Source organism: Cibotium barometz, chromosome 15, assembly GCF_041138505.1.
Source record: "Cibotium barometz isolate CiBa-2024 chromosome 15, ASM4113850v1, whole genome shotgun sequence".
In the NCBI taxonomy this organism is placed as follows: domain Eukaryota; kingdom Viridiplantae; phylum Streptophyta; class Polypodiopsida; order Cyatheales; family Cibotiaceae; genus Cibotium; species Cibotium barometz.
This window is the reverse complement of record NC_141060.1, coordinates 41033670-41059012: the sequence shown is the minus strand read 5'-3', so window position 1 is coordinate 41059012 and position 25343 is coordinate 41033670. Positions and strand designations below refer to the sequence as shown.

The 25343-nt window shown below is 41.3% G+C and overlaps 1 protein-coding gene across 2 annotated transcripts; it reads left to right on the top strand.

Annotated features, from left to right (window-relative positions):
* The first annotated feature begins 8607 nt into the window (after window positions 1-8607).
* On the top strand, window positions 8608-12278 carry LOC147631309 (uncharacterized). Of its 2 annotated transcripts, none has more exons than XM_086809691.1 (2): window positions 8608-8923; window positions 9288-12278. In XM_086809691.1, the coding sequence occupies exons 1-2, from the start codon at window positions 8766-8768 to the stop codon at window positions 11665-11667; spliced, it is 2538 nt and encodes an 845-aa protein (XP_086665817.1). In that variant the 5' UTR covers window positions 8608-8765; the 3' UTR covers window positions 11668-12278. The 2 variants fall into 2 exon arrangements, with proteins under 2 accessions (XP_086665817.1, XP_086665816.1); XM_086809690.1 differs by having other exon boundaries at window positions 9285-12278.
* The last annotated feature ends 13065 nt before the right edge of the window (window positions 12279-25343 follow it).

Below are 25343 nucleotides of genomic sequence, written 5' to 3'. Positions count from 1 at the left end.
CAAATTTTGGTCACCATCAAAGCACATTTTATTGCAATATATGTGAGCCAAAGGACCAATTTCAAGGGGGCTCTCTAAGGCCATGACACATTGAAAACCAGGTAAATGGTAATGTACTTTTTAACCAAATGTGCTCTGATGGTGACCAAACTTTGCAAGAGTGTATAGTGAACCCCACCCTTACTCTTACAAATTTTGGTCACGGTCAGAGCACATTTAGTTGCAATGTTCTAGCCTAAGGCCCAATTTTGTAGGGGCTCTCTAAGGCCATGACACATTGAAAACTAGGTAAATGGCACACACATTGCAGCCAAATGTGCTTCAATGGTGGCCCGAAATGTAATTATCTTCATCGCCATCTTTTGCAATCAAAGTTTCCACAATTCCATTTTTGGAGTGTGTATATGTGGACCCCACCCTCAATCTTGTAAAGTAGCACATTTGGTTACAATGTGTGAACCAAAGCCCCAATTTTGAGGAGACTCTCTAAGGCCGCTACACATTGAACCGGGAAAATGGAACGCACATTACAACAAAATGTACTCCAATGGTGAGACTAAACTTTGTAAGATTGTATATGTAAACCCCACCCTCACTCTTGCAAAGTTTGGTCACCATTGGCAGAGCATATTTAGTGGCAATGTATGAGCCACAAGCCCAATTTTGAGGTGGCTCTCTAAGGTCTCACAACACACTAAAAACCAGGAAAATGGCATGCACATTACAACCAAATGTGCTCTCATGGTGACCAAACTCTGTAAGAGTGTATATGCAGACCCCACCCCCACTCTTGCAAATTTTTGTCACTATCAGAGTACATTTGGTTGCAATGTGTGAGCCAAAGGCCCAACCAACTGTGCTCTGATGGTGACCAAACTTTGGAAGAGTGTATATATGGATCCCACTCTCACTCTTACAAAGTTTTGTTACCATGGAAGGACATTTTTTTGCAATGTGTGAGCCAAAGGCCCACTTTCGAGGGGGCTCTCTAAGGCCATAACACATTGAAAACCAAGGTAAATGGTATGCACATTGAAACCAAATGTACTCTGATGGTGACCAAACTTTTCAAGAGTGTATCGTGAATCCTACCCTTACTCTTGCAAAGTTTGGTCACCTCCATCAGAGCACATTTAGTTACAATGTGTGAGCCTAAGAGCCAATTTTGTTCAAGCTCTAAGGCCAAGACACATTGAAAACTGGGCAAATTGCTCACACATTGCAACCGAATACACACTCCAATGGTGACCAGACATTACAAGATTGTATATATGGATTCCACCCTCTTGCAAAGTTTGGTCATCGCCCCCCAAACTCTTGCACATTTAGTTGTAATGTGTCAGTCTAAGACCTGATTTCGTTCTAACTCTCTAAGGCCATGACACATTGAAAACCGAGAAAATGGCTTGCACATTGGAACCGAATGCACTTTGATGGTGACTAGACATTACAAGACTATATATGTGGATTCGACCCTAACTCTTGCAAATTTTGGTCACCACATCGAAGCACATTTTGTTGCAATGTGAGATCCAAAGCCCAATTTCATGGGGGCTCTCTAAGGCTATGACACATTGAAAACTGTGCAAATGGGACTTACATTGCAATAAAATGTGCTCTGATGGTGACCAAACTTTGCAAGAGTGTATGGGAAAATGGCATGCACATTGTAACCAAATGTGTTGCGATGGTGACCAAAATTTATAAGAGTGTATATGTGAATTGCACCATCACTCTTGTAAAGTTTAGTCATCATCAGAGCACATTAGGTTGCAATGTGTGAGCCAAAGGCCTAATTTTGAGGGGGCTCTCTAAGTCTATGACACATTAGAAAATGGGCAAATAGCACATAAAAATGTGCATCGATGGTGACCAAAATTTACAAGAGTGTATATGTGGATCTCACTCTCACTCTTGCAAAGTTTTGTCACTATCGGAGCACATTTAGTTTTAATATGCAAGCCAAAGGTTCATTTTGAGAGGGCTCTCTAAGGCCACAACGCATTGAAAGCTAGATAAATAGCATGCACATTATAAATCAAATGTGCTCCAATGGTGATGAAACTTTGGAAGAGTGTATATATGGACCCCACTCTCACTCTTACAAAGTTTTGTTATCATCGAAGAACATTTGGTTACAATGTGGTGCAAGCCAAAGGCTCACTTTCGAGGGGACACTGTAAGGCCATGACACATTGAAAACTAGGTAAATGGTATATGCATATTGAAACCAAATGTGCTCAGATGGTGAGACCAAACTTTTCAAGAGTGTATAGTGAACCCCACCCTTACTCTTGTGCAAAGTTTGTCACATCAGAGCACATTTAGTTACAATGTGTGAGCCCAAGAACTAATTTTGTTCTAGCTCTAAGGCCAAGACACATTGAAAACTGGGCAAATGGCCCACACATTACAACCAAATGCGCTCCGATGGTGACCAGACATTACAAGATTGTATATATGGATTTCACCCTAACTCTTGCAAAGTTTGGTCACCACCCTAACTCTTCCACATTTAGTTGCAATGTGTGAGCCTAAGACCCGATTTTGTTCTAGCTCTCTAAGGCCACAACACATTGAAATTGAGAAAAATGGGTCGCACATTGCAACCGAATGCACTTCGATGGTGACTAGACATTGCAAGACTGTATATGTGGATTCCACCCTAACTCTTGCAAATTTTGGTCACCATCGAAGCACATTTTGTTGTAATGTGAGATCCAAAGCCCAATTTCACAAGGGCTCTCTAAGGCTATGACACATTGAAAATTGGGAAAATGGGACTTACATTGCAATAAAATGTGCTTTGATGGTGACCAAACTTTGCAAGAGTGTAAAGTGGGAAAATGGCATGCACATTGTAACCAAATGTGTTGCGATGGTGGTCAAAATTTACAAGAGTGTATATGTGAACTGCATCCTCACTCTTGTAAAGTTTAGTTACCATCAGAGCATATTTGGTTGCAATATGTGAGCCAAAGGCCCAATTTTGAGGGGGATCTCTGAGACTCTGCGACACATTAAAAACTGGGCACAAATGGCAAATAAAAATGTTTTTTGATGGTGACCAAAATTTATAAGAGTGTATATGTGGATCTTAGTCTCACTCTTACAAAATTCTATCACTATCGGAGCACATTTAGTCTTAATATGCAAGCCAAAGGTTCATTTTGAGAGGGCTGTGTCTAAGGCCACAACGCATTGAAAGCTAGATAAATGGCATGCACATTATAAACCAAATGTGCTCCAATGGTGATGAAACTTTGGAGAGTATATATGGATCCCACTCTCACTCTTATAGTTTTGTTACCATCGGAGCACATTTGGTTACAATGTGGTGCAAGCCAATGGCCCACTTCTGAGGGGACACTCTAAGGCCATGACACATTGAAAACTAGGTAAATGGTATACATATTGAAACCAAATGTGCTCTGATGGTGACCAAACTTTTCAAGAGTGTAAGAGTGTAAAGTGAACCCTATCCTTACTCTTGCAAAGTTTGTCGCATCATAGCACATTTAGTTGCAATGTGTGAGCCTAGGTGCCAATTTTGTTCTAGCTCTAAGGCCAAGACACATTGAAAACTGGGCAAATGGCTTGCACATTACAACCGAATACACTCCAATGGTGACCAAACATTACAAGATTGTATATATGGATTCCACCCCAACTTTTGCAAAGTTTGGTCACCACCCTAACTCTTCCACGTTTAGTTGCAATGTGTGAGCCTTAGACCCAATTTTGTTCTAACTCTCTAAGGCCACAACACATTGAAAACCGGGCAAATGGGTCGCAAATTGCAACCAAATGTGCTCCAATGGTGACCAAACATTGCAAGACTGTATATGTGGATTCCACCCTAACTCTTGCAAAGTTTGGTTACCATCGGAGCACATTTGGTTTCAATGTGCGAGCCAAAGCCCAATTTCAAGGGGGCTCTCTAAGTTTATGACACATTCAAAACTGGGCAAATGGGATGCACATTGCAATAAATTGTCCTTTGATGGTGCCAAACTTTGCAAAAGAGTGTATATGAACCCCACTCTTACTCTTGCAAAGTTTGGTCACCATTGGAGAAAATTTAGTTGCAATGTATGAGCCGAAGACCTAATCTTGTGGGGGCTCTCTAAGGCCATGACACATTGAACCAGGAAACTGGCATGCACACTGCAACCAAATGTGCTCCGCTCATGGACGAAACTTTGTAAGAGTGTATATGTGGACCCACACTCACTCTTGCAAAGTTTGGTCACCATCAGAGAGCACATTTAGTCGTAATGTGTGAGCCAAAGGCCCAATTTTTTTTTAGAATCATTGGAAACAAGAGGAGAGCAAAGTATGAAAGAATGATAAACAACTTATTAAATCATCATGAAGACACCATAGCTTGAGAGAGGACACAAGATGTATAGAAAGCTTCTTGTATTACTTTCTATTTCAGCCACTCCAAAGTTGGCTTACCCTTCTCCTTCATGTTGTTACAAAAAGTAGGGTCTCTTGTACTTTATATAGGGTCCACCAGGGCTAGGGTTGGTGGGCTAACCCTAGATCCATTTTCCACACCCACATGCCCATTTATTTGAGTGTGTTCACACCTCCTTTCACCTTGGTTAATGTAGCAGCTTGAGCAATATTAAAATATCAGATGCTAAAAGGATAGTCACTAAAGATATTTATCAACCCATACTTGTGTAAGCCCCTATATCACCTCTTGGTTGCTATTTGTGTGTAGAACAAGCTTGCTGCTTGGCTAACTTAAGATGCCTTACTTTTCTTAGCAAGGGCCTGTGAGACAAAGCTTCCCAACTGCTACTTTTTCCAATGGCTTCCCAATATCTACTCCTTCTTTCGTGACATCCATACTCCATAGCAATAGCAACACCCTCCCTAGCCGATTGTTGTTATATCTCTATTCATAAACAACATACAAAATGTATACTATAGTGCTCGTTCCTAAGAGGTAAATCGAGGGGGTAGAACTTATGGAATGTTTAGAGCCAAAAGAAGGCCTTTGCTGCCCTAAACATGGAGCTTTGGGAAGGCCTTTAAAATAGCAAGTTGTAGGACCTGCTTTATCAATCCAAAGAAAAAAGAAAAAGAGCTTTGTTGAGCCACTTGAGCATCAGTGCTAGTGCTAACACTCAAGAAACTCAATAGAGTTCTTTTTTATTTATGAAGCTACCGCCTGTAAACCAAATCTTTTTAAAGATGCAAGTTTATCAATTGTTTTAAAAAACTTGGTATTTTTGTTTCCTTTGTCCAAGGAATTGATCAACTTTGCTAGCCTTTCAAAGCGTCGACATACAAACTGATAGTTTTACAATGGAAAAAGAGCACTATTGAGCCACTTGAGTGTCACCACACTGACGCTAATGGAAAAAGAGCACTATTGAGCCACTTGAGTGTCACCACACTGACGCTAATGCTCAAGAGACTCAACAGTGCTCTTTTTGTGTTTTGTGAAGAGCAAGACATTGTGTGTTTACTTCGTGTTTTGTGAAGGCCAAGTAGCTTTACAAGGAAAAAGAGCATTGTTGAGTCACTTGAGCGTTAGTGCCAGCGTTGACACTCAAGTGGCTTAATAGTGCTCTTTTTCCATTGTAAAGCTATTGGTTTGTATGTCGACCCTTTGAAAGGCTAGGAGAGTTGGACGATTCCCTCGGACAAAGGCAAGAAAAATACCAAGTGTTTTGAAACGATTGATAAAACTGCATCTTTAAAAAGAGCCAGTTTATAGAGGCGGTAGCTTCATAAATAAAAAAGAGCTCTATTGAGTTGCTTGAGTATCAGCATTAGCACAAAGGCCTTGCAAGCCTTACAATAAAAAAAATGGCAAGTAAACAATTGTACCTATAGTCCGTGCTTGTCTCCTCACAGCAGAAAAATCTCGAGCAAAAACTAGAAACTCTTTTTTGTTGTGATATCTAGTACAAATATGATAGCCCTAAAATCTCCATGCATTATATCCAAGTGAAACCTACTAACATGCCACCTCACCTACACATGTATAGAACCTCAACATAATTAACCCTTTTGGCATCTTCTTGCCAACCTACATTGACCAAATCCAAATAACCCTAAGCCTTTTAAACCTTTGCACACATGAATCAAAGGTCTTTTGATAAGGAATCTCATTATACATTGTAATTATACATTGCATTAAATTGTAGCCATCATTATTTCTAAAAATAACTTAATACTCAATATTATCATCGACATATATTGTGTGCCTTAAAAGAGCCCAAGTTAGGGGTGCTATGTAAGATTCCTCCCTCCAGCTTTTGATGTGTGGTGTAAGAACCTCCCCTTCTGATCTTATAATTATTCCGTTTTACCCTGTTTTGGCCTGGAGAGAGAAAATGTCTAGAGGGAGGTAATCCAAAATTGAGATATTTTTAGATATAAAAATCCTCCTAGTGTCTAAAATGGTTTCCCCTAAAACAGAAATTCAAAAAGAACTTTCCAATGTGCAATTGGAATTAATTGAAAATAGGTATAAAGGACCTTAGCCTAAGGGTCTAGATTTTCAGAAATTTTTGGATTATGGTCCAATTAAGGTTCCTATGGGCCAATAGGATCAATCCAAGTGTGGGGAGGAGATAAATCCAATTTATAAAATAAAAATATCCAAAAATGAGTAAATGCCCACATAAGATGAAGAGTTGACTGAGTACAAGGTTTATTAGTAAAAAACTATGAATAATACTAAAAAAATAGATTTTGGGTATAATGATACATTTTTGACACCTTGGTAAGGAGAAGGGGCTCTTCGAGGAGGCGCCTATTTCACATGTGTGGAGGAGTTTTAAACTCAAAAATATTGTGATATTTTTATCTCTCCTCTCTCCTAGATCAAACCAAACAAAAGGGAGCCAAACTAAGTCCAAATCTTGTCTAAATTCAGCCAAACTGAACCTGGAAAATTCTAGAACCTAGTTGGACTTGGTTAAAGGCCTCTCTCACCTATAAATATATCCTTAGCCCTTTGTAAAAAAATAGGATAACTATACCATGCCAGTATTATACTGAAATAATGATATTTTCTATTATGCTCTACAATTTGGAGAGAATGGAGTTTCTCTCTCTCTTCAACCTTCTTTGGAGCCTTCCTCAACATACTAACCAATTGATTGGTTGGGGGCCTCTCTGTGAGATCCCTCTGCCCCCTCCACGCATCAGACTCCCGGTTGCTGACAGCGGAAGCAGCCCCCTCATGCGCGGCCCCCTCATGCGCGGGACAGGGTTTCTCACTCGGGGCCTCGCCCACGAATGTCCGGGAACGAGACTAGGTTGGTGGTCACTCTGAAAACTGAAATCGAGAAAATTTCCCATGCCCGGAAAGTGAGGACTATTCCACCTTTTTGAATTTTCTTAATGAATTTTTCTAACGAGATCAATTCTAAACTATCCTTCACCCCTGAATAAACCAGATAGAAGGAAACTATCACTGATATAATTTGATCATCTGAGTAATTTCAACGCTTTTTTCCTAATCAAGATCAGGCACAGCCGTTGATCCACTCAATTGAGAAATTTATCAGGGAATTAGTTAGCTACTCGAATCCTCGCGTAATCCTAAGATTTTTCAGTTTGATTATTAAAACTCCACTGATTCCAGCCTAACCCCATCCGGCCCATGGGTTAGCCACCACCCTACCACTGGAATCGGTAGAACCAAACAAGTACTCACCCACCCATAATTGAAATGCCTTTCTTAACTTTAGCTTTAGAAAACAGATATGCACACACTCCTCTTTAAAACTTTAATAAAAAATAATAATCCATTGACAAAACAGATATGATCACAGATTTCATAACTCAAAATTTCCATTCAATCCCTTGTTTCATAAAAATAGTACCACTCTAAACTCTTCGTTGGGACCAGCTGGTCTCAACAACGAGATCCAGTAAACAGATTACAATAATCATTTCGTCAACATACATATATATATCTTCCTCGACATACGTATGGGTGTCCTAAGCACCGCGAGCCCGTGCATCGCCTGGTCAGAACCCTCCAGGATCCTCCTTAGGTGTCCTGGAACTTCACTCAGGGGGGACCGCTTTGTCGGCCCTCGCCCATCGTATCGGAAGCACACCATTTGGGCAGGTTTTTACCGCATGAGCGGTCCCTCGAACACTCCCCACCACCTGTTGCAACCGAACTTCCCTTAGTTAAACACATATGCCAAATGCTCCCTCCAGCATTCTGACATAAGACATTCCTTTAAGAAAACAAGGTTTCTATGCAAGTTTTCGAAAACACATATGTGAAGCAGACAGACACAGGGGGGAAAGACAAATAGCTCTCTTGCCACACACACACACACACACACACACACATATATATATATAAGACAAATAGCTCTCTTGCCACACACACACACACATATACACATATATATATATATATATATATATATATAGAGAGAGAGAGAGAGAGAGAGAGAGAGAGAGAGAAGGAGAGATTGGCGAGCCTTGACAACAAGAAGTTTTATGAATTTGAACCCATAGGATTTTTTGTCGTTGAAAATAAAAAATATGGATGGAAGCAAATGGGGCTCTGAAATTTCAGAGCCATTAGAGCCATTTCCATTGGTAATAGTAAGCCAGCACCAACATAACATAGTCTGTAAACACCATGGGCTTCCATCTAGTCTGTAAACACCTTTTTGATGGGCAGTCAATCGAACATTATGCTAAATGTATTGAAGGTGCAGTTCTGATTGAAGCATTACTTCCATAGCGAGAGGGTGCGAGAGCCCATGAGGCGATGGCAATGGAGAGCTTGTATGGTTTTGCCCTGCCTGCTCCGATCGATGCAGAAGGTTACGCTGCGTGGCTATTACCACACAGCCATTACTCAGAATGGCACAACGCCCACATCACTGCAGGACCTTCAAACGCTTTTTTTCCTGAAACGGTATGTCCACTCTCCTCCATCTCTGTTTGTAGGGTTCTCCTCCTTTTTTTCCCCAAACTTTCATTGGCTAGCCATGGCTGAAAGAGAGAGAAGAAGCTGAAGCATTCCTCGTCCCTGGGGTTCTTCTCTGCATAAAATTGTTTTGGGAAGTCAGGGTTTCATATAACTTGTGAAAAAGTAGGGTTTTATTCTTCCATCATTGGAGTTCTCACAGAACAGGGTGGCTGCAAGCAGGCATTGGCTCTGACATGTAAATACTGTATGGCATTGCGCCTAACTTAGGTTTTTCTTTGAATCCTGAAAGTTACTGTAGAAGCTGCATGTGTGAGCACAAGCAATATGTGTGATTTTTAATGTGCAGAAGAGCAGCAGGCAGGTCGTTTTGCGAAGTGACCGTGGTGCGTGACACCTTCCTTGCATGTGGAAATGACAAGGATGGCAAGCATGATGCCTTCCGCACATATGGAAATGATGAGGATGACAAGCATGATGTCTTCCACACATGTGGAAATGACGAGGATGACAAGCATGATGTCTTCCACACATGTGTGGGAGACAGGACTGCTGCCACCATTGAGGCTGAACCTGCTACCCATGCTTCTCTCATCAAAGCTCAAAGCACTGCAATCTGCAATATTCTTATGAGTGGAATCTGGGACTCAAAGACCCAAGCACTCCTTGAACCTTTCGTGAAGGATCTCTCAACCAGTCTTGTCGCGAGGGTTCTGAATTGCTTGACCAACGTGGACACTGCTAAAAGCTTTTTTCATTGGGCGGGGGAACATGACAGCTACAAGCACAATACCTATGTATACAACGCACTTCTGATGAAGCTGGGTCTGGCTAAGGATTTCGTTGCCCTGTGGGAGCTGTTAGATGAAATGCGAAGGGAGGGATGTGCTGCAACTAACTCAACCTTCTCCATCATCATCCAATACTATGGAAAAGCCGGCTTGTTGGATGAGTGCTGGCGGACAATCAACAAAGCAACAAGCTTCGGTGTCAAGCCGGATGCTCATATGTATACGGCCCTCCTGGGTGTATTATTTGATGCTGGTAAAGTGGACAAGGCCAAACAGTTGCTTGGCCGTATGATACGTTACAATACTATGCTCGACATGCGCTCGTGGTCTACTGCCATCCATGGGCTCTGCAAGAATAGAAAGTTACAAGATGCACAGGTATGCTTGGACCAGATGCGGAAGCATGGATGCACACCCAATGTTTTCATTTACAATGCGATGATAATGGGGTTTTCTGAAACAAATTGTCCAGAGAAAGCACTCTCTTTTTTCGACACAATGCGGGAAATGGGTTGTAAACCTGATGTATATACGTACAATGCAGTTATTAGGTTATATTGTAGTCTTGATAAATTTGTTGAGGCTGATGATCTGTTCTGTAACATGGCAGATGCGGGATGTGAACCAAATCAGGTCACTCACAACACTTTACTTAGTGGTTTCTTGAAAAGGGGGAAGATTATGGAAGCCAATGAGTTGTTTAAGAGAATGCAAAGAGGGCGGTGGGTGGATCAGGCTAGCTACAGAATCTACACCGTCCATCTCAGGAGATCTGGCGACGTTAACAAACTTATTTCTTTGTCTAAAGATATGTTTTCAAGGTATGGCAATGTCAATGTGCAGGTGTGCAATGCAATCCTTCAATGTTATTGTGATGATGGAGATTTGAGTAGAGCTGCTCAGTATTTCAATGAGGACTTAGTCAGGTTGACTGCTCCGGATGAGTTCTCCTATGCATTGATGATAAATGCCCTTTGCAAATCAGGAGATTTCGATGCAGCCAGATCGCTTCTTTTAAGAATGGATGAGAGAGGCTACAAGGCCACAGATCATAACTACAATCCTCTGATAATCAGCTTATGCAAGCACTCTAGAGAAGATGAGGCCTTGCAGCTTTTTGAAGAGATGAAGGATAAAGGCATAGAACCTAGCCCTGCAAGCTGCGAGCATCTTTTGAGAGTTCTGAGCGATGCAGGCATGGTAGATGCTGCTATTATGCTTTGTAAGCACATCACAGACAGACGGCATGCTGTCAAGGACTTCACGATTTTGTTGTTTGTAAGGTGTCTCAACAAGTTTAACAAGCTGGAAGAAGCTAAGATTCTTGTCAGTGCAATGCAACATGAGGGCTGTTTACCAAAGTGTCGAAGGTCCAAATGTGCTTTGCAAGCTATGTTGAGTGGAAACATAGATGAAGTTGAGAATTTTTTCCGCAATCCAAAGGGTCAGGAGGTTCCAAATACAATCTCATACACCTTAAGGATACAGGGTTGCTGCAAAAAGGATAAAATGGACGAGGCCAAGGTGCTTCTGTCAGAAATGGAAGAGCTAGGATGTGCACCAAATGCATCATGCTACGGCCCGATCATAGCGGGCTTAGGCAGAGTGGGTAGACTCAGAGAGTCTTTTGAGCTGTTTGAAGAGATGGTGGCAAGGGGTGTAGATTCAAACACTATCTCCAGTAACCTCATGAAAAGGTTATGTGAGGCAGTGATGGTTGACGAGATATTGAAACTTGGCAAGCACATTATTGCCAAGGGGTTAACAGTTCAAAGATCCAGTATCGGCTTGCTCTTTGAAGGAGGCAGTAAGTCAGATAGATTGCACGAGCTCAAACAATTATTGCATGAGCTGAGAGAAAACAATTGTCTAGTGCCCAATGCCCCTACCCTCCCTAGAGTTTTAAAATTCCCTTGCACAACAAAGGACTCAGCAAACTAGATCTGGTGGAAGGACATTCTGCTCTTGTAATCAACAAAGGCTTTATGGTCTGCTTTGTGAATGCACCTTGTCTGTCCAATGCTCAGAGTAAGCCTTGCATATCTGAAGGTGATTGAGGTTGTACATTGACACCAATTTATGCAGTCGAGCTGGCAATGTGAGATCCACGGAAACAATGCTAGGGGGCTGCACTAAAATGCAGGGTCACAGCTGAGAGGTAGAGGACGGTCAGAAGTGAGATAAGGTAAGGTGAAAACATCACCAGTTTTGTGCAGTATGATAGTGGTTGATGAAAAACAGAAAGGTTATTATTTGACGAGGGCTCCCAGATGAAAAGGAGTTTTGAAGATTGGGGCTTCAAAAAAGTCGGGCCTTTTTCGAAGAGCAGTGCACAGAAAAGAAAGTCTTGGTCGTCCATAGGTGTGAGAGCCACAGTGCTCAGAAAACCAAATCTTGGTAGCTCATATATGTTCACGCATCATATTTGTGTAAATTGGTGCACTGTGAGTGTGCAATGTGCAGTTGTGGCACCTTCTGAATTTTGAGACACTAATCTTTTTTGTGAAACGTACGATATGAAGGCCAGTGCAATGATGGAGTAGTTTCACTCTTAGTTTATTGAAGCTTTTGGTGGTGGGATGTTATTTTGTGTGGTTGTAAATTTAGGGGAACCACCTATATGCAGGGATCCCCCAGTCTTCAACACCTACCTGATTATGGTGGGCGGGGGAGATGCCTGTAATAACCCTTATTCAATGCATGAGGCAATGCTACCCGTGAACTCTTTATGAAAATACCAAGATGAGAATCAAGTTTTTAAGTAACAATGACTGAAACTTACCTTCTGTTGAGAGTCACATGTTCATGAATTATCAACATGAACAATGCAATAAACATGGATGAGTGTCAAGAGACTTTCTCTGATATTGTATGCAGAACATATGAGAGATTACCAGCACAAACCCATCTTGAAGAAGGTTGAAGCTATTTTTGACACATCAAGATAGCAGCTATACATAAATTGGAGTTCAAAATTTGTGCACTCAGCTGGGTGACAGGCTGTTTTACCACTTGAAACGAATCATAAATAATTTGCTAGCTGAATTTTTTACAACACCACAAATTTTGTAACTGAGATTACTAGAACTGCTGAAAATTCATGTAGCATTTGAGTTTGTTTGCTTGAAAGAACCCAAACTTCTGTGCTAGGAAGTGACACAGATTGGAATATTACCCAAGAGGAAAGTTCAAGAATGTCAGCATGATTGTGTTTACTAGGTCTGCTTTACTGCGATGAATGATTTTCTGAAAATGTGTGATAATGCTCTTGGAACAATGCAAATGCTTCAGATTACAATAAAATAAAGAGCTGTCTAATTTCTCTACACATGCCTTACTCTAAACTATTTACTTCTGTAATTGCCACAAGCTTCAAGCTTTGGTCAAGTATTTAAACCTCCAAGTAACTGCAAGTTTATTGCATGCATGTAGGCAGTGTGGAGACTGGTCAGCTGATAGGAGAGAGCATTATGGTGAAGTGGGCTTGTCTGAAGGCAGTTTGCAATGAAACTATCTTTGAAATGAGTTCGTGCACGGAAGGTGGCACATAAGGAGGTAAAAAAGGAGGCATTAGGACTGTAGAGAAGGGAGGCATGGTAAGGAGGCAAACTAGGAGTGAGGTGGTGTTGGTGCAACCACTGGCTTTCAGTGTTCACAGTAAAAATCATTCTATTAGTCTAAAAAAGAAGGTTACAAGTCCACAAGGAAACATGTTATGTGCAATGAGAAGCTTGATAAAAAGGTGAAGACTTCCTCCATGGTTTACCATTATCCCATGTTATGTGCAATGAGAAGCTTGATAAAAAGGTGAAGACTTCCTCCATGGTTTAGCTGGTCTCAAGGGAGGCTAAACCATTATCCCATTTGTAGCAAAGTTAGCATCAATGTCAGGTTACTAATGTTTCCCAAGCCTCTAATCTCAAACCATGTTAGTGACAGAGAAGTAAACAGCAAGTAATGTGGGTTTAGGGGTGCGAGGGCGGGGGAGAGGGGGTTCACATGCAAGGCATGCATTTTCAAGGTCTAGGATGGTGCGTTGATGAGGGAGAGGGGGGAGGAGGATAGCAATTTGTAGGAAGGGGATTGGTTAGACGAGGGGTCTGTGGGAGAGTGAGCAATGGAGGGGGTGGAGGGTTCGGATGGGGGAAGATGTTATGCAATGGGGGTGGTAGAGGGAGAAGGGGTAGTAAGGGAGGAAGTGGTAGCAGTGAAGGAGGAGGTGGAGGTGTAGGGAGTGGTGGTAATATGGGAGGTAGTGGTATTGGCCCTACTCCAATGCCAAAGGCTTTTGGGTCAAAGATGTGGTTGATGCCATGGATGGCTATCATCTTGTCCACAAAGAAATCAGGCTCTACAATGGGCACATCATCAATGGTGAGGGGGTGTGTGGTATTATTTACACTAGTGATGACAAGGGAGTTACCCAATAGGAGGGTGTTCACACGGGAGCCAACAGGCATAGAAAGGAGGTCTGCCTCCATGAGGCGGCCAGGGGCGATGTGGTAACGAAGGAGGGGCAAGAAGAGGTAGGGTGTCAAGTCTACTGAGGATAGTGCCATGTCGCTAAGGGCGAAGAGCGTGTAACCGCTTGCTTGGTGCGTTTGAGAGATCAACTGTGGGTTGGCCAGCTGAATGGCCGTGGCCAGCAGGGTGTAGCCGTAGTCCCTCAGAAGCCCCACTATCATGTTCTCATATGAAGAGAGATCATCTGGTGCAACTCGTGGTGCAATAGCTAAGAACCACAAAAACAACACCCACATGTGTACATGTTTAAACCCCATGTAAATGAAGATAACTCAACAACAATAGCTTTTGATCTGATTTTCCTTCCTGATCACTTCAAACACCCTTCTTGTCCATGCTTTTATACTCACCCCCCACAACACATCTTAGTGGAGAGAGTGGGCTTTTTTTTGGCTAGTTGGTTGCCTTCCCCTATCCACACATATATTTCCCACCCCCTTCCACCCACCTACCATCTCAACCTCTCACTTTCCCCCCACCTTTTGGCCATTGACGCAAAGTCTGAATGTGCAATGTAAGCTTGTGAGCATTCAATTAAAGAGGGAGAAAACAAGACGTGGTCAACATATAGCTCACATTTGCAAGGTCTCATGCACATTTTATATGTAGATTTAGTCTATTGTATACACTCATATATCCTCACATAATGAGAAAATCCAACCCATAGTGCAATTCAATTCATGAGGATAAGTAAAATAAAAAGTACAATTAATGGGGATAAGTACAATGAAAAGTTAACTTATTTTTCATGATCATCAACACACACAAAAAAAGGCATTTCAAAGGTCCAACTTTGATTGATTAACCACGATATATATGCTTCAATATACATAGTAGAAGCTAATTTCAATAATTCAAAATTTAGGTGTAGTCATGTAAAAATTGTGTGTGTGTGTGTGTGTGTGTGTGTGTGTGTTGGGGGGGGGGGAATCTGTCATAATTTATATCTAACGAGTAAAAAATGCCACCATCTCTTTTTTTTGGGGGGGGGACCAATAATTATATATATATAAATCAACAAAACAATAAAAAGCTTTTTACATCAAAATAAAGCCAAGTGTCAACATCCTATCCCCCTACCCCCACATCTCTATTCACTATTTTTTAGCAATTCACATTATAGATTCCATCTATCCTCCTTCAATACAAAAGAGGATTGTTCCCAAGACACATGATAATTCAACATAATAGGAGCCTTCATTAATGCTTCAGTGGTACACCCTCTAGAGGTCTATATTTCCAACACATCTCCCTTCCTTGACCAGATCTTAATAGTGGGCCTTGCCCCCATGGGTTCTCTATGAAGGCTACAAAGGTAATCTGCTTCTCTTTCAAGTACCATCTTTTAGTCTTGGGACCAAGCTTCACTTGTTTAGGCTTCACATCGAGAGAGACCAGCATCAATTCAACTACAAATTAGGTTTCCCTAGTATGCAAGAGGGGTTCCAGGCCAGAACAATAGTCAGTTGATGCCATTCTGCATTCTCTGTAACATCAAATCCAGATCATCAATTTCTAACCTGTTCGCACAAATCACATATCTAGACATATACATACATTTATGCATCATTCCTATCACATCCAAGCTAACATCCAATGCATTTTGAAACACAATACAGTTCCTAGAAATCCAGATTTCCCATAGACAGCAAGCCTTGATTATATTGAATAGCACATCTTCTCCCTCAGCATTAGCAGCCCATTTGCTTAGAATCTAGTCCCCCCACTGTGTCTGAAACCCTAAACCATGTTCCTCCCATTTCATTATTTTTCCTCATGCTCCTCTGATAGCTGGGCAATTCCAAAGACATGTTTTCCATCCATCTCACACGCATTAAAGTTATAGACCTATTAAAGGGCAAAAATGCTTGTGTGCCTTCCTCCATAGTGATAATCCCTTTTCAAAGTGTATAACGTAGTGCCTTATAGATAACATTTATGATCGACACAAAAAAACAAAAAAAAGCACTCTCTCTCTCTCACATACATAGATCTGTAAATCTAAAAAGAAATAACCCCCCCTTCTCTCTCTCTCTCTCTCTCTCTCTCTCTCTCTCTCTCTCTCTCTCTCTCTTGTTGTTGCCTCATTTGAGCCACAAAAATTTTAGGTGCCTCTTCCTTTAAGCCTTAGAGAAGCATTTTTTCAGGAATCTGATATTTATCTTAAAGGCCTTTGCTCTAAGTTTTTTAAAAATTATTGCTTTCGTTAGAAACTTTGACCACTTAGGGACTCATGTCTCGACCATATATGTCAATATTTGCCATCACTAGTTTCTAAAAGAGATTTAAATCATATACCTCCTCATCCCCTTGCCCCATTCATTTAGAAAGGTTGCTAAAAAAATTACTCTAATCTTAAACTTTTCCTCGTCTAGTGACCTTATTATAATAAGAGAATCTTTTTAAAATAATTCGATAGGAAATTTCCAAAACATCAAACAAATAAAAAACCTTAGTTTTCTAATCCTAACATCATGGATAAAGTTTCATGGCTCACCCAAAAATTATTCTCATTGTGGCCTTAATAAGTCTTCCCAAACACTAACCTTCATTTGTAAGAGACTAATTAAGTTAGTTGCATTAATGCGTAATTTAGTAATGTTACAACCCAAGAGGAAAACATAATAAAGCAAATTCACTCTAGCTTCCTTAGGATGAATGTTCCATTCCCACCATGTACCAATCTTTCTTTTCTTATGGGAATGTATAAGGTTCATAAGAATAGTTTTAGATTCTTGCATTTTCTCCACATCACCGATTTAATTTTTTTGAGACTATTATCTATTAATTTTAGAATAGTTTTAGATTCTTCCATTTTTCTCCCCCATCACCAATTTAATTTTTTATTTGAGACTGTTATCTCTTAAAGAGGCTATGACCACATAAATTGATCAAATCCATCATAAAATAAATACTTTTTGTAATGTTAGCATAAATGCTTTTTGGCTTATATGACCGCTTTCTTAATATGCCTGAGAAGGTCAATACCATTGCTACCTTTAATATAATGTCATGTTATGATGTTGCTATCCATATGATCACACAAGGAGCTATGGAGGATGAAATATCATCATCATTGAGTGTGTGTGTGTGTGTGTGTGTGTGTGTGAAGAGAGAGAGAGAGAGAGAGAGAGAGAGAGAGAGAGAGAGAGAGAGAGAGAGAGAGAGAGAGAGAGAGATCAAGTGTGAGAGAGAGATTTCACAACTTTAATGGTACTTATATGAATGAATGAAGGACCCAAGTACATGCTTTTATAGTGTTTCTCACCGATTTCCCTCTCGACGGAATGGCAAGACAACGATCTTAAGTAACAGACCAGTCAGGCAGCAATATCGTGGGAGGTGAGTAGCCACCCGCCAGAGCTTCTAGATTTGAACACCATCTCTAGAGTGGTCATGGGGACACTCTAAACACTGCTCCTCTACTTTAAAACTCCACACACTCTCACTTTGCTACACTCTACTACATAACTCTCTCACTCTCTCTCTAGTGGACAACATGTTTATTAAAAGAGAGACACGACACTCTTATTCTACACATTATAGAGAGTAACACATAGACATAATGAATGGAAACATTTCTCTTTGTTTACTAGATTACTTTCGGAATCATAGCAGGATCATTATAGAGCAACTACTTGACACAGAGACTACTACTTCCTAAGGACTATGACCATGTCTGTCTTCTCACTACTGGCTGTCAACTATTAGCTGTGAGCTATTAGCAGCGTGCAATCTCCTTGCAACCTTCTTGTACTAGTGATTAGCCACCCTTTTAAGCTTTGTCTTCTTGATCTTGGCAACAACTATTCTAGTGGTTACAGCCCGCCACCTTTACACCTGCAATACCGAGGTGGTTCTTATGATGTGGGAAGTGGTTCAACTATGCACTGTGTTGCCACTGAGCCGCTGGGCGCAACACCTGGCACACCCAATGCTAGAGCATATGCTCCAGAACCCGTTTCCTTGAAAAATTTATCTTTAAACCTTATGAACATTTCTAGAGGAGTACAATCCGGAATGTATACATTATTTGAGTAAGTAGCATGCTTCTGCATCTTCTTCAGCCTTGTTGCTTGCTTTTCTGATGAGCACCCAAGACCTCTTTTGTCAGTCTGCGGAGTTTGTAGTAGGTCAAAAACTCTCACCACAGGATGGAGTGGGGTCTGCCTTAGAATTTCCTTTTTTGTCATGGGGATAGGCCTCCACTCGATTGGTGCAATTTCTTCATTTTCTGCTAGATGTTTTGGAAGTGGGATTTCTGTCTTTTTCGCATCTAGATCTTTGGTGCCCCACTTTTCCAGACATCAGTGTTGGTTGGTGGTTGCATCCTACGTGGTGGTAGCATCTTCCTTACCTCCGGAGTCTGAGAGAACAAGTATTGAGAACATGGATGCTCCAAAGCAATGTTGAGATGTTAAGCTCAACATGAGCTGACACTCACGAGGCGCTTGCATGACCGTTCGACATTTATATCACTGGCGGGTTTGGTAGCGGGCACTGACATATCTTCACCAGAGATTCTATAGCTGGAGTACATCGACTAGTCCACATCTACCCACTCCTCTTAGCGTGTTCAGATTATGGACCGCTTGTATATATTCTATTATGTGTGTTAGTCACTTCATCTTCTTTGTAGACCTCTTTTGTTGTGTAAAGAAGAAGAAGAATTTTTAGCCTCTCACCTTGTGTGCTCTCTTCTAGGGTTTGTGTGAGTGTGTATGTGCTTGCAAGAGCTCAAGCTCTCTTCTTCCCTACATCTTTTCTTGATATCATAGCCCGCTTTATGCTAAGAGCTGGTGGCAAGCAAGAGAAGCACAGGAAGCGGTGCGAAGCGGTGCGAGGGTAAGAGCTTCATGTACTCTTCCCTCTTTGTGTTGGCTACCACACCTTTGTGTCGGGACCTCTTCGGGAGGCACCGGCAAACGAACTCTGAGATTGAGGAGCTTTCTTTGCAAGAGTAAAGCTACAGAGGCAACTATACTATTAGTTGGATGATATTTTTTGGGCCGAAGACGTGTTTTGGGTGCGTCTGGACCTTCGTTTTTCAGTTCACAAGTGTTCACTAGTACTACGGGTAAGTTTCGATTCTCTGCAGAACTCTCTTTTTGGAACTACAGGAAGGGTGATTGGTTATGCAAACAGTGTGTGTGCTATAAAGAGGTCTCAAAGTTACCATTGGGTGTATGTATGCAAAGTAAGGTCACTGGTTGTGATAATTTAGGTGCAGTATAGTACCACTGCATGCTCAAAATTTAGCAGTTTGTGCAGGTCAAGCAAGAGTGCTTGTTGCTAGTAAATTTGTGTTGCACAAAAGATGTCAAATGATGGAATAAACCAGATTGTTGCAGAGAAGCTTGATGAACAACTTCCATGCTTGGAGGTTTAGATTGACAAATTTCCTGATGGGAAAAGGTTACTGGGACTATATTGAAGGTGAACATGAGGAGGCATCGGAGATACCAGAGATTAATCCAACTGTTGTTATGCAGATAAAAGAGTTCAAGGATTGGAATCAAGGAGCAAGGAAAGTCATGTATTGGCTTTCTATCAGCATACATGACACTATGATTGGGCATATACAGGATGCCAAGTCACCTAAGGAGGCATGGGACACCTTGGTGAAGCTGTATGAAACCAACACCAAGGCATGAAAAATTCGGTTGAAGAATGAACTTCATACTGTGTAAAAGAAGAATATGTCTGTGAATGATTATGCTTTAAAGATCAAGGGCATTGTGGAATCCCTTGTATAAATTGGTGTTTCTGTTTGATGATGATGATAAGGTGGAAGTGTGTCTGCGTGGCCTTGGGCCACAACACAAGGCATTCAAGACATCTATTCAGACTTGGGAGAACATCCCCAACTTCACAGATTTGGTGTCAATGTTGATCATTGAAGAGAAGAACTTGGCTGAAGATCAACGGTCTTCACAAACAAGAAACAATTCAGAGTAGCAGGCCTTCTACACAAGTGTAGGTAGAGGATGAGGTAGAGGTCGTGGATGTGGCCAAGGTGGTGGCCGAATAGGTAACCAGAATTATGGTCAGCACAGTAGCAACAGTCCCAGGATTCATAACAACAACAAAATACAGGTGGAAGAGGCTAGTTTAGAGGCAGGGGGAGTCAACGAGGTCGTGGCAATTGGCAAAGACAACATAATGATACACGAGGCTGTTTTTATTGTGGTAAGCCTGGGCATGTGCAGGCATATTGCTGTAAGAAGCAGAGTGACATGCGAAATGGAAAAGTGCAGCAAAATAACTATGCATCCTCTAGCAAAAATAATGAGGATAATGAGAGGTTGTTTGTTATGCAACATGTGGTTAATGTTGTGTCTGGAAATGATGTAGCAGCATGTAAGGATGATGTATGGTATGTTGATTTAGGTGCTTCGAACCACATGACAAGTCATGGTGAGTGTTTCAGGAAAATGAAGAGTCTTAAAAGACCAGGTTTTGTTGAAATAGGGGATGACACTGCTCATCCGATTGCCCATGTTGGGGATGTGCCATTGTCTATGCAGGATGGTAAGGTGAAGTACCTTCTTGTAGATGTACTTCATGTTCCGAACATTACAAAGAATATAGTTTCTGATGGCCAGATGATTAAGCAGGGTTTGCAGGTTTGGTTTAACCCTGATGGTGGTTGTTATGTAAAAGACTTTAAAGATAAGTGCAGGTTGGTTGCAAAAGGCAACAGAGTGGGCAGAATGTTTACACTGAATGTAAATATGCATGAAGTGTGTGCGGCAATGTTTGCAAATGGTCGAGGAGTTGTTGCAGATATAGACATTGGCATAAGAGAATTGGGCATGTCAATGTGCAAAGAATGAAGTCTATATAGACTAAACAAATTGTGACAGGGCTGCCTAAGTTTAAAGTTGAAGGTATGCAGAAAGTTTGTGAAGCATGTCAATTTGGAAAGCAAACAAAACGTGTTTTTCCACATGACAGAAATGTGAGCAGGAAGGTTGAGCCCCTTGGTATGCCTGACATTTCTGCAAGGTGTTCTCTTGTTGATGGAGAGTCTAGTGGCTCAGAGATGAGCCTTGATGAGATGAGGAGCTTGGGATTCCAACAATGAGGACACCTGGTGTGAAGAAGGCTATGGAAGCCATGAATGCAAAGTTATGAAGATCTCGAAGAGTCAAAAATTCTATGCAGAGGTTAACTTATGATGGTTATGTGGCACATCACTATGCATATATGGCAAAAGTTGTGCAGGTTGTAGAACCCACATGTTTTGATGAGGCTACCGGAAATGTGTGTTGGGAGAAAGCTATGGATGAGGAGATGGATGCATTGTATGGAAATGAGACTTGGGATTTGGTGCCATTGCCTGAAGGCAAGAAAGCTATTGGCTGTAAGTGGGTGTATAAGGTGAAACATAACAGTGATGGTAGCATAAGCAGGTACAAGGCTAGATTGGTATAGCCAAAGGATATGCACAGACACATGGGATTGATTATGAGGAGACATTTGCCCCAGTTTGCAAAGATGGCAACTATGAGAGTTGTGATTGCGGTGGTTGCAACTAAAGGCTGGTTTTTACATTGGGAGGTTTTGAGTCAATTGTTGATGAATTGGGACACTGGGTAGTATCATGACCAAAGGTTTTGCAATATATGCAGTGTAGAAAAATAGGCACCTTGTATGCACAATGGATATTGGGATGGTCGTAGTGATTGCACTCAACACAAGGCATTTTGCTCATCACTTGGAGAGGCATTAAGGATGTTTGGTTTTGAAGGACCTCATCCTCTATTAAAGATGTCGATTGAAAGCTTTTAAGCAAGGCTGCATCGAATTCGAGGAATGACAATTTTGAGATCGATCATTCTTTAGCCATTGCTTCACTTGGTTTAGATGAGGAACATCTTGTATCATGATCATCTTCCATCATGTTGTCATCTAAATGTATTGCTTCTTTACAACATTGATCGAATGTTTTCGGATTGGAGTTTAAGCTTCGTAAGGCCTTGTATGGGTTGAAGCAAGCTCCATGAGCATGGCATGACAAGATTACTGAGTATCTTGTCACTATTAGTTTTCATATGGCAGATGCAGATCACTCTTTATATGTGCGTAAGAGTGATAAGGCTATTGTGATCATCACCATTTATGTAGATGATCTTATTGTTGGGGGTGACAACTTGGAAGAGATTGAGCATGTGAAAAGTCTTCTCAAAAGGAAGTTTGAGATAAAGGATTTGGGAGATTTGCGCTACTTTTTGGGAATTGAGGTCATTTGGACACCTAAGTGTATTTGGCTGTCACACAGAGACAGTATGCATTGGACATGTTGTCCAAGTATGGGATGGATGATTGTAAGCCAATGGCAAGCTTAGTGTGGATGCAGGTTATGTGTTGGAGGATCCCACTATGTACATGAAGATTGTGGGGAGTTTGATCTATGTCACAATTAGCAGGCCATATTTGAGCTACATTGTTGGCTTAGAGAGCCAGTTTATGCAGGTTCAACAACACAAACCACATCTTGACAGTGTGCGATTTACACTTCGGTATTTGAGCGCCACTGTTGATTATGCATTGTTTTATACAGTAGGTGTACCATTGGAGCTATATGGATTCACAGATGCAGATTGGCCAGGTAGCATCTTAGACAGGAGATCTACCAATGGATTTATGTTTTCATTGGGGAGTGCTCCTATGACATGAAGCGGCAAGAAGCAGTCCACAGTTGCTTTGTCAAGTACAGAGGCAGACTATAGAGGAGTTGTGGTGGTAGCATGTGAGGTAGCTTGGTTATACAAGCTACTTGGTGATTTGGGGTTGCATGTGGAGAGAAAGGTTGTCATATATTGTGACAATATTAGTAGTATACAGTTGGCCAGGAACCCAATTTTCCATGCATGGACGAAACACATTGAGGTACATTGCCACTTCATCAGGGAGAGAGTCTAGGCAGGCGACATCATTGACTTGGCCTATGTCATCACACAGGATCAGGTTGCTGACATCTTCACAAAGGCTTGGAGTTCATGAGCTGGAGTTGAGCTTGAGGGGGAGTGTTGAGATGCAAGCTTAACATGAGCTGATACTCACGAGGTGCCTGCATGACCGTTCGACATTTATATCACTGGTGGGTTTGGTAGTTGGCACCGACATATCTTCGCCAGAGATTCTACATCTGGACTACACTGACTAGTCCACATCTACCCACTCCTCTTAGCGTGTTCACATTATGGACCGCTTGTATACTTGTATATACTCTATTATGTGTGTTAGTCACTTTATCTTCTTTGTAGACCTCTTTTGTTGTGTAGAGAAGAAGAAGAATTTTTAGCCTCTCACCTTGTATGCTCTCTTCTAGGGTTTGTGTGAGTGTGTATGTGTGCTAGCCCACGAGGCTGCTGAACTGTTTGCTAGCCTATCTTTCAGGCACACATTTTCTTTGTTTAGAGCTTGGTTGGCATCGTGTAGCTTCCGAACCTCAAGTAATAGCTCTTCGCGCTCTTTTCTTGGCACATCGGCCGGTAGCATCTTCGGGGTGTCCGTGTGGCTAATTCTGCTAGCCTTCACCATTTGCGAGTTCTGCATGTAGCATGGTGGCCTATTTTTTTTGCTTCATGCAGCTCTAGCACCCACTGTAGTATGGTCTTCTAGGCCTGATGTACCCTTTTCGCCAATGGATGCGCCGCCTCTATTTGCTTTTGGAGTGCCGTCTTGTACTATGTCCAACCTCTAGGGCTTTCTCTTCTAAGTTGATGCTAACCCATTCCTAGGGTTAACAAGAGCTACCACCATTATCTTACATTAAGGAGTCAAGGTAGATACACCAAAAGGTCATACATTCACGATATGAAGCAATGGTGTCCAAATCTACAACTTATACGGGCACTTGTAATGGTGTGATAGAGTATTTATGTGGTGATTCCCACTTCAAGAGCATGTGGTAGCAAGTTAGGATGAAGTCCCAAGTGAAGTAAGTACTTCATGGATATATTATGAGAGTAGTCATTGTAATAGCATTAGGCCTCTTATGAGCCTAAAGTGCCCAACCAACCGCCACAGTTTAAGTGAGTGTGAACACTTATGGTGGCCATGTATGTAAGTGGATTTCACTCTTAATACAAGAGACTCTCCCATTGTGAAATTGAGTCTTGCTCTTCTTAATCCTCTTGCTAATCTCTCTCCCTAATGCATGCTAGTGAGTGTGTGTGAGTGATGTGAGGTGAGAGAAGGGATGAGTACCCATAGTGCAGCGCGGCGGTGTGACAATGTCGCGGGCGGCGAGATGTGGTGGAATTGCTTCTCAAAGAGTTGTAGAGCTTGGAGATCTCAAGGGTTACAAGCTTGACCATTGGAAAGATCCTCACGACAGTTTGCGGTTCACCAGGTAATCTCTTGTTGGATGTGTTTGTCATTAAAGGTGATTAATTTTGTTCAAGAGGCAAAAAAAAGAAAATGTGTTAATTGAGGCCTAAATTGATCATGCAAGTAGTTGAAATTAGTGTTTTTGAGTGTTTTGAGTGTTTTGAGAGCATCTACATGCTTCAAAACACCTAATTACATCAATTGGAGGAATTTGACTCTCTTTTGCTTAATTTTGCCTTAAAAGAAGAGACCAAAATTAGGAGTCTAATTAATCTCCTATTTTAGATTAATGTACACATTTGTTGATGCACATAGCTTAGCATTCCCTTGCTCTATCCAATGATGTGCTCAATTGTGTGAATTAATTAGGGATTCGTGGTTAATTAGAATCCTTGATTAGTAATCACTTTTTTACATAACTCATTAAGGCTAACGAGCATTCAGAGTAGATGTCCATGAGTTGTCAAATTGTCCATTTTGGGGGTCATTTATGAAGGGTGTAAGGGGGTGTCATAAAAGGGTCGACTTTTTGATTCCCACTTACCTTTTTGGAAAAATGCCCATATCTCCTTAATTTAAAATTCAAAAAATATCCCCCCCCCCCCAAACAAGGAAACTCAAATTTTTCACTAGACTAAAAAAATAATCAAAAATTGATTCAGGTCCTAAGTGATTCACGACGTGAACCCTTTAGGTTTAACGTCGTGAAACAGTCCTTACGTAATAATAATAATAATAATCAAAAATAAAAA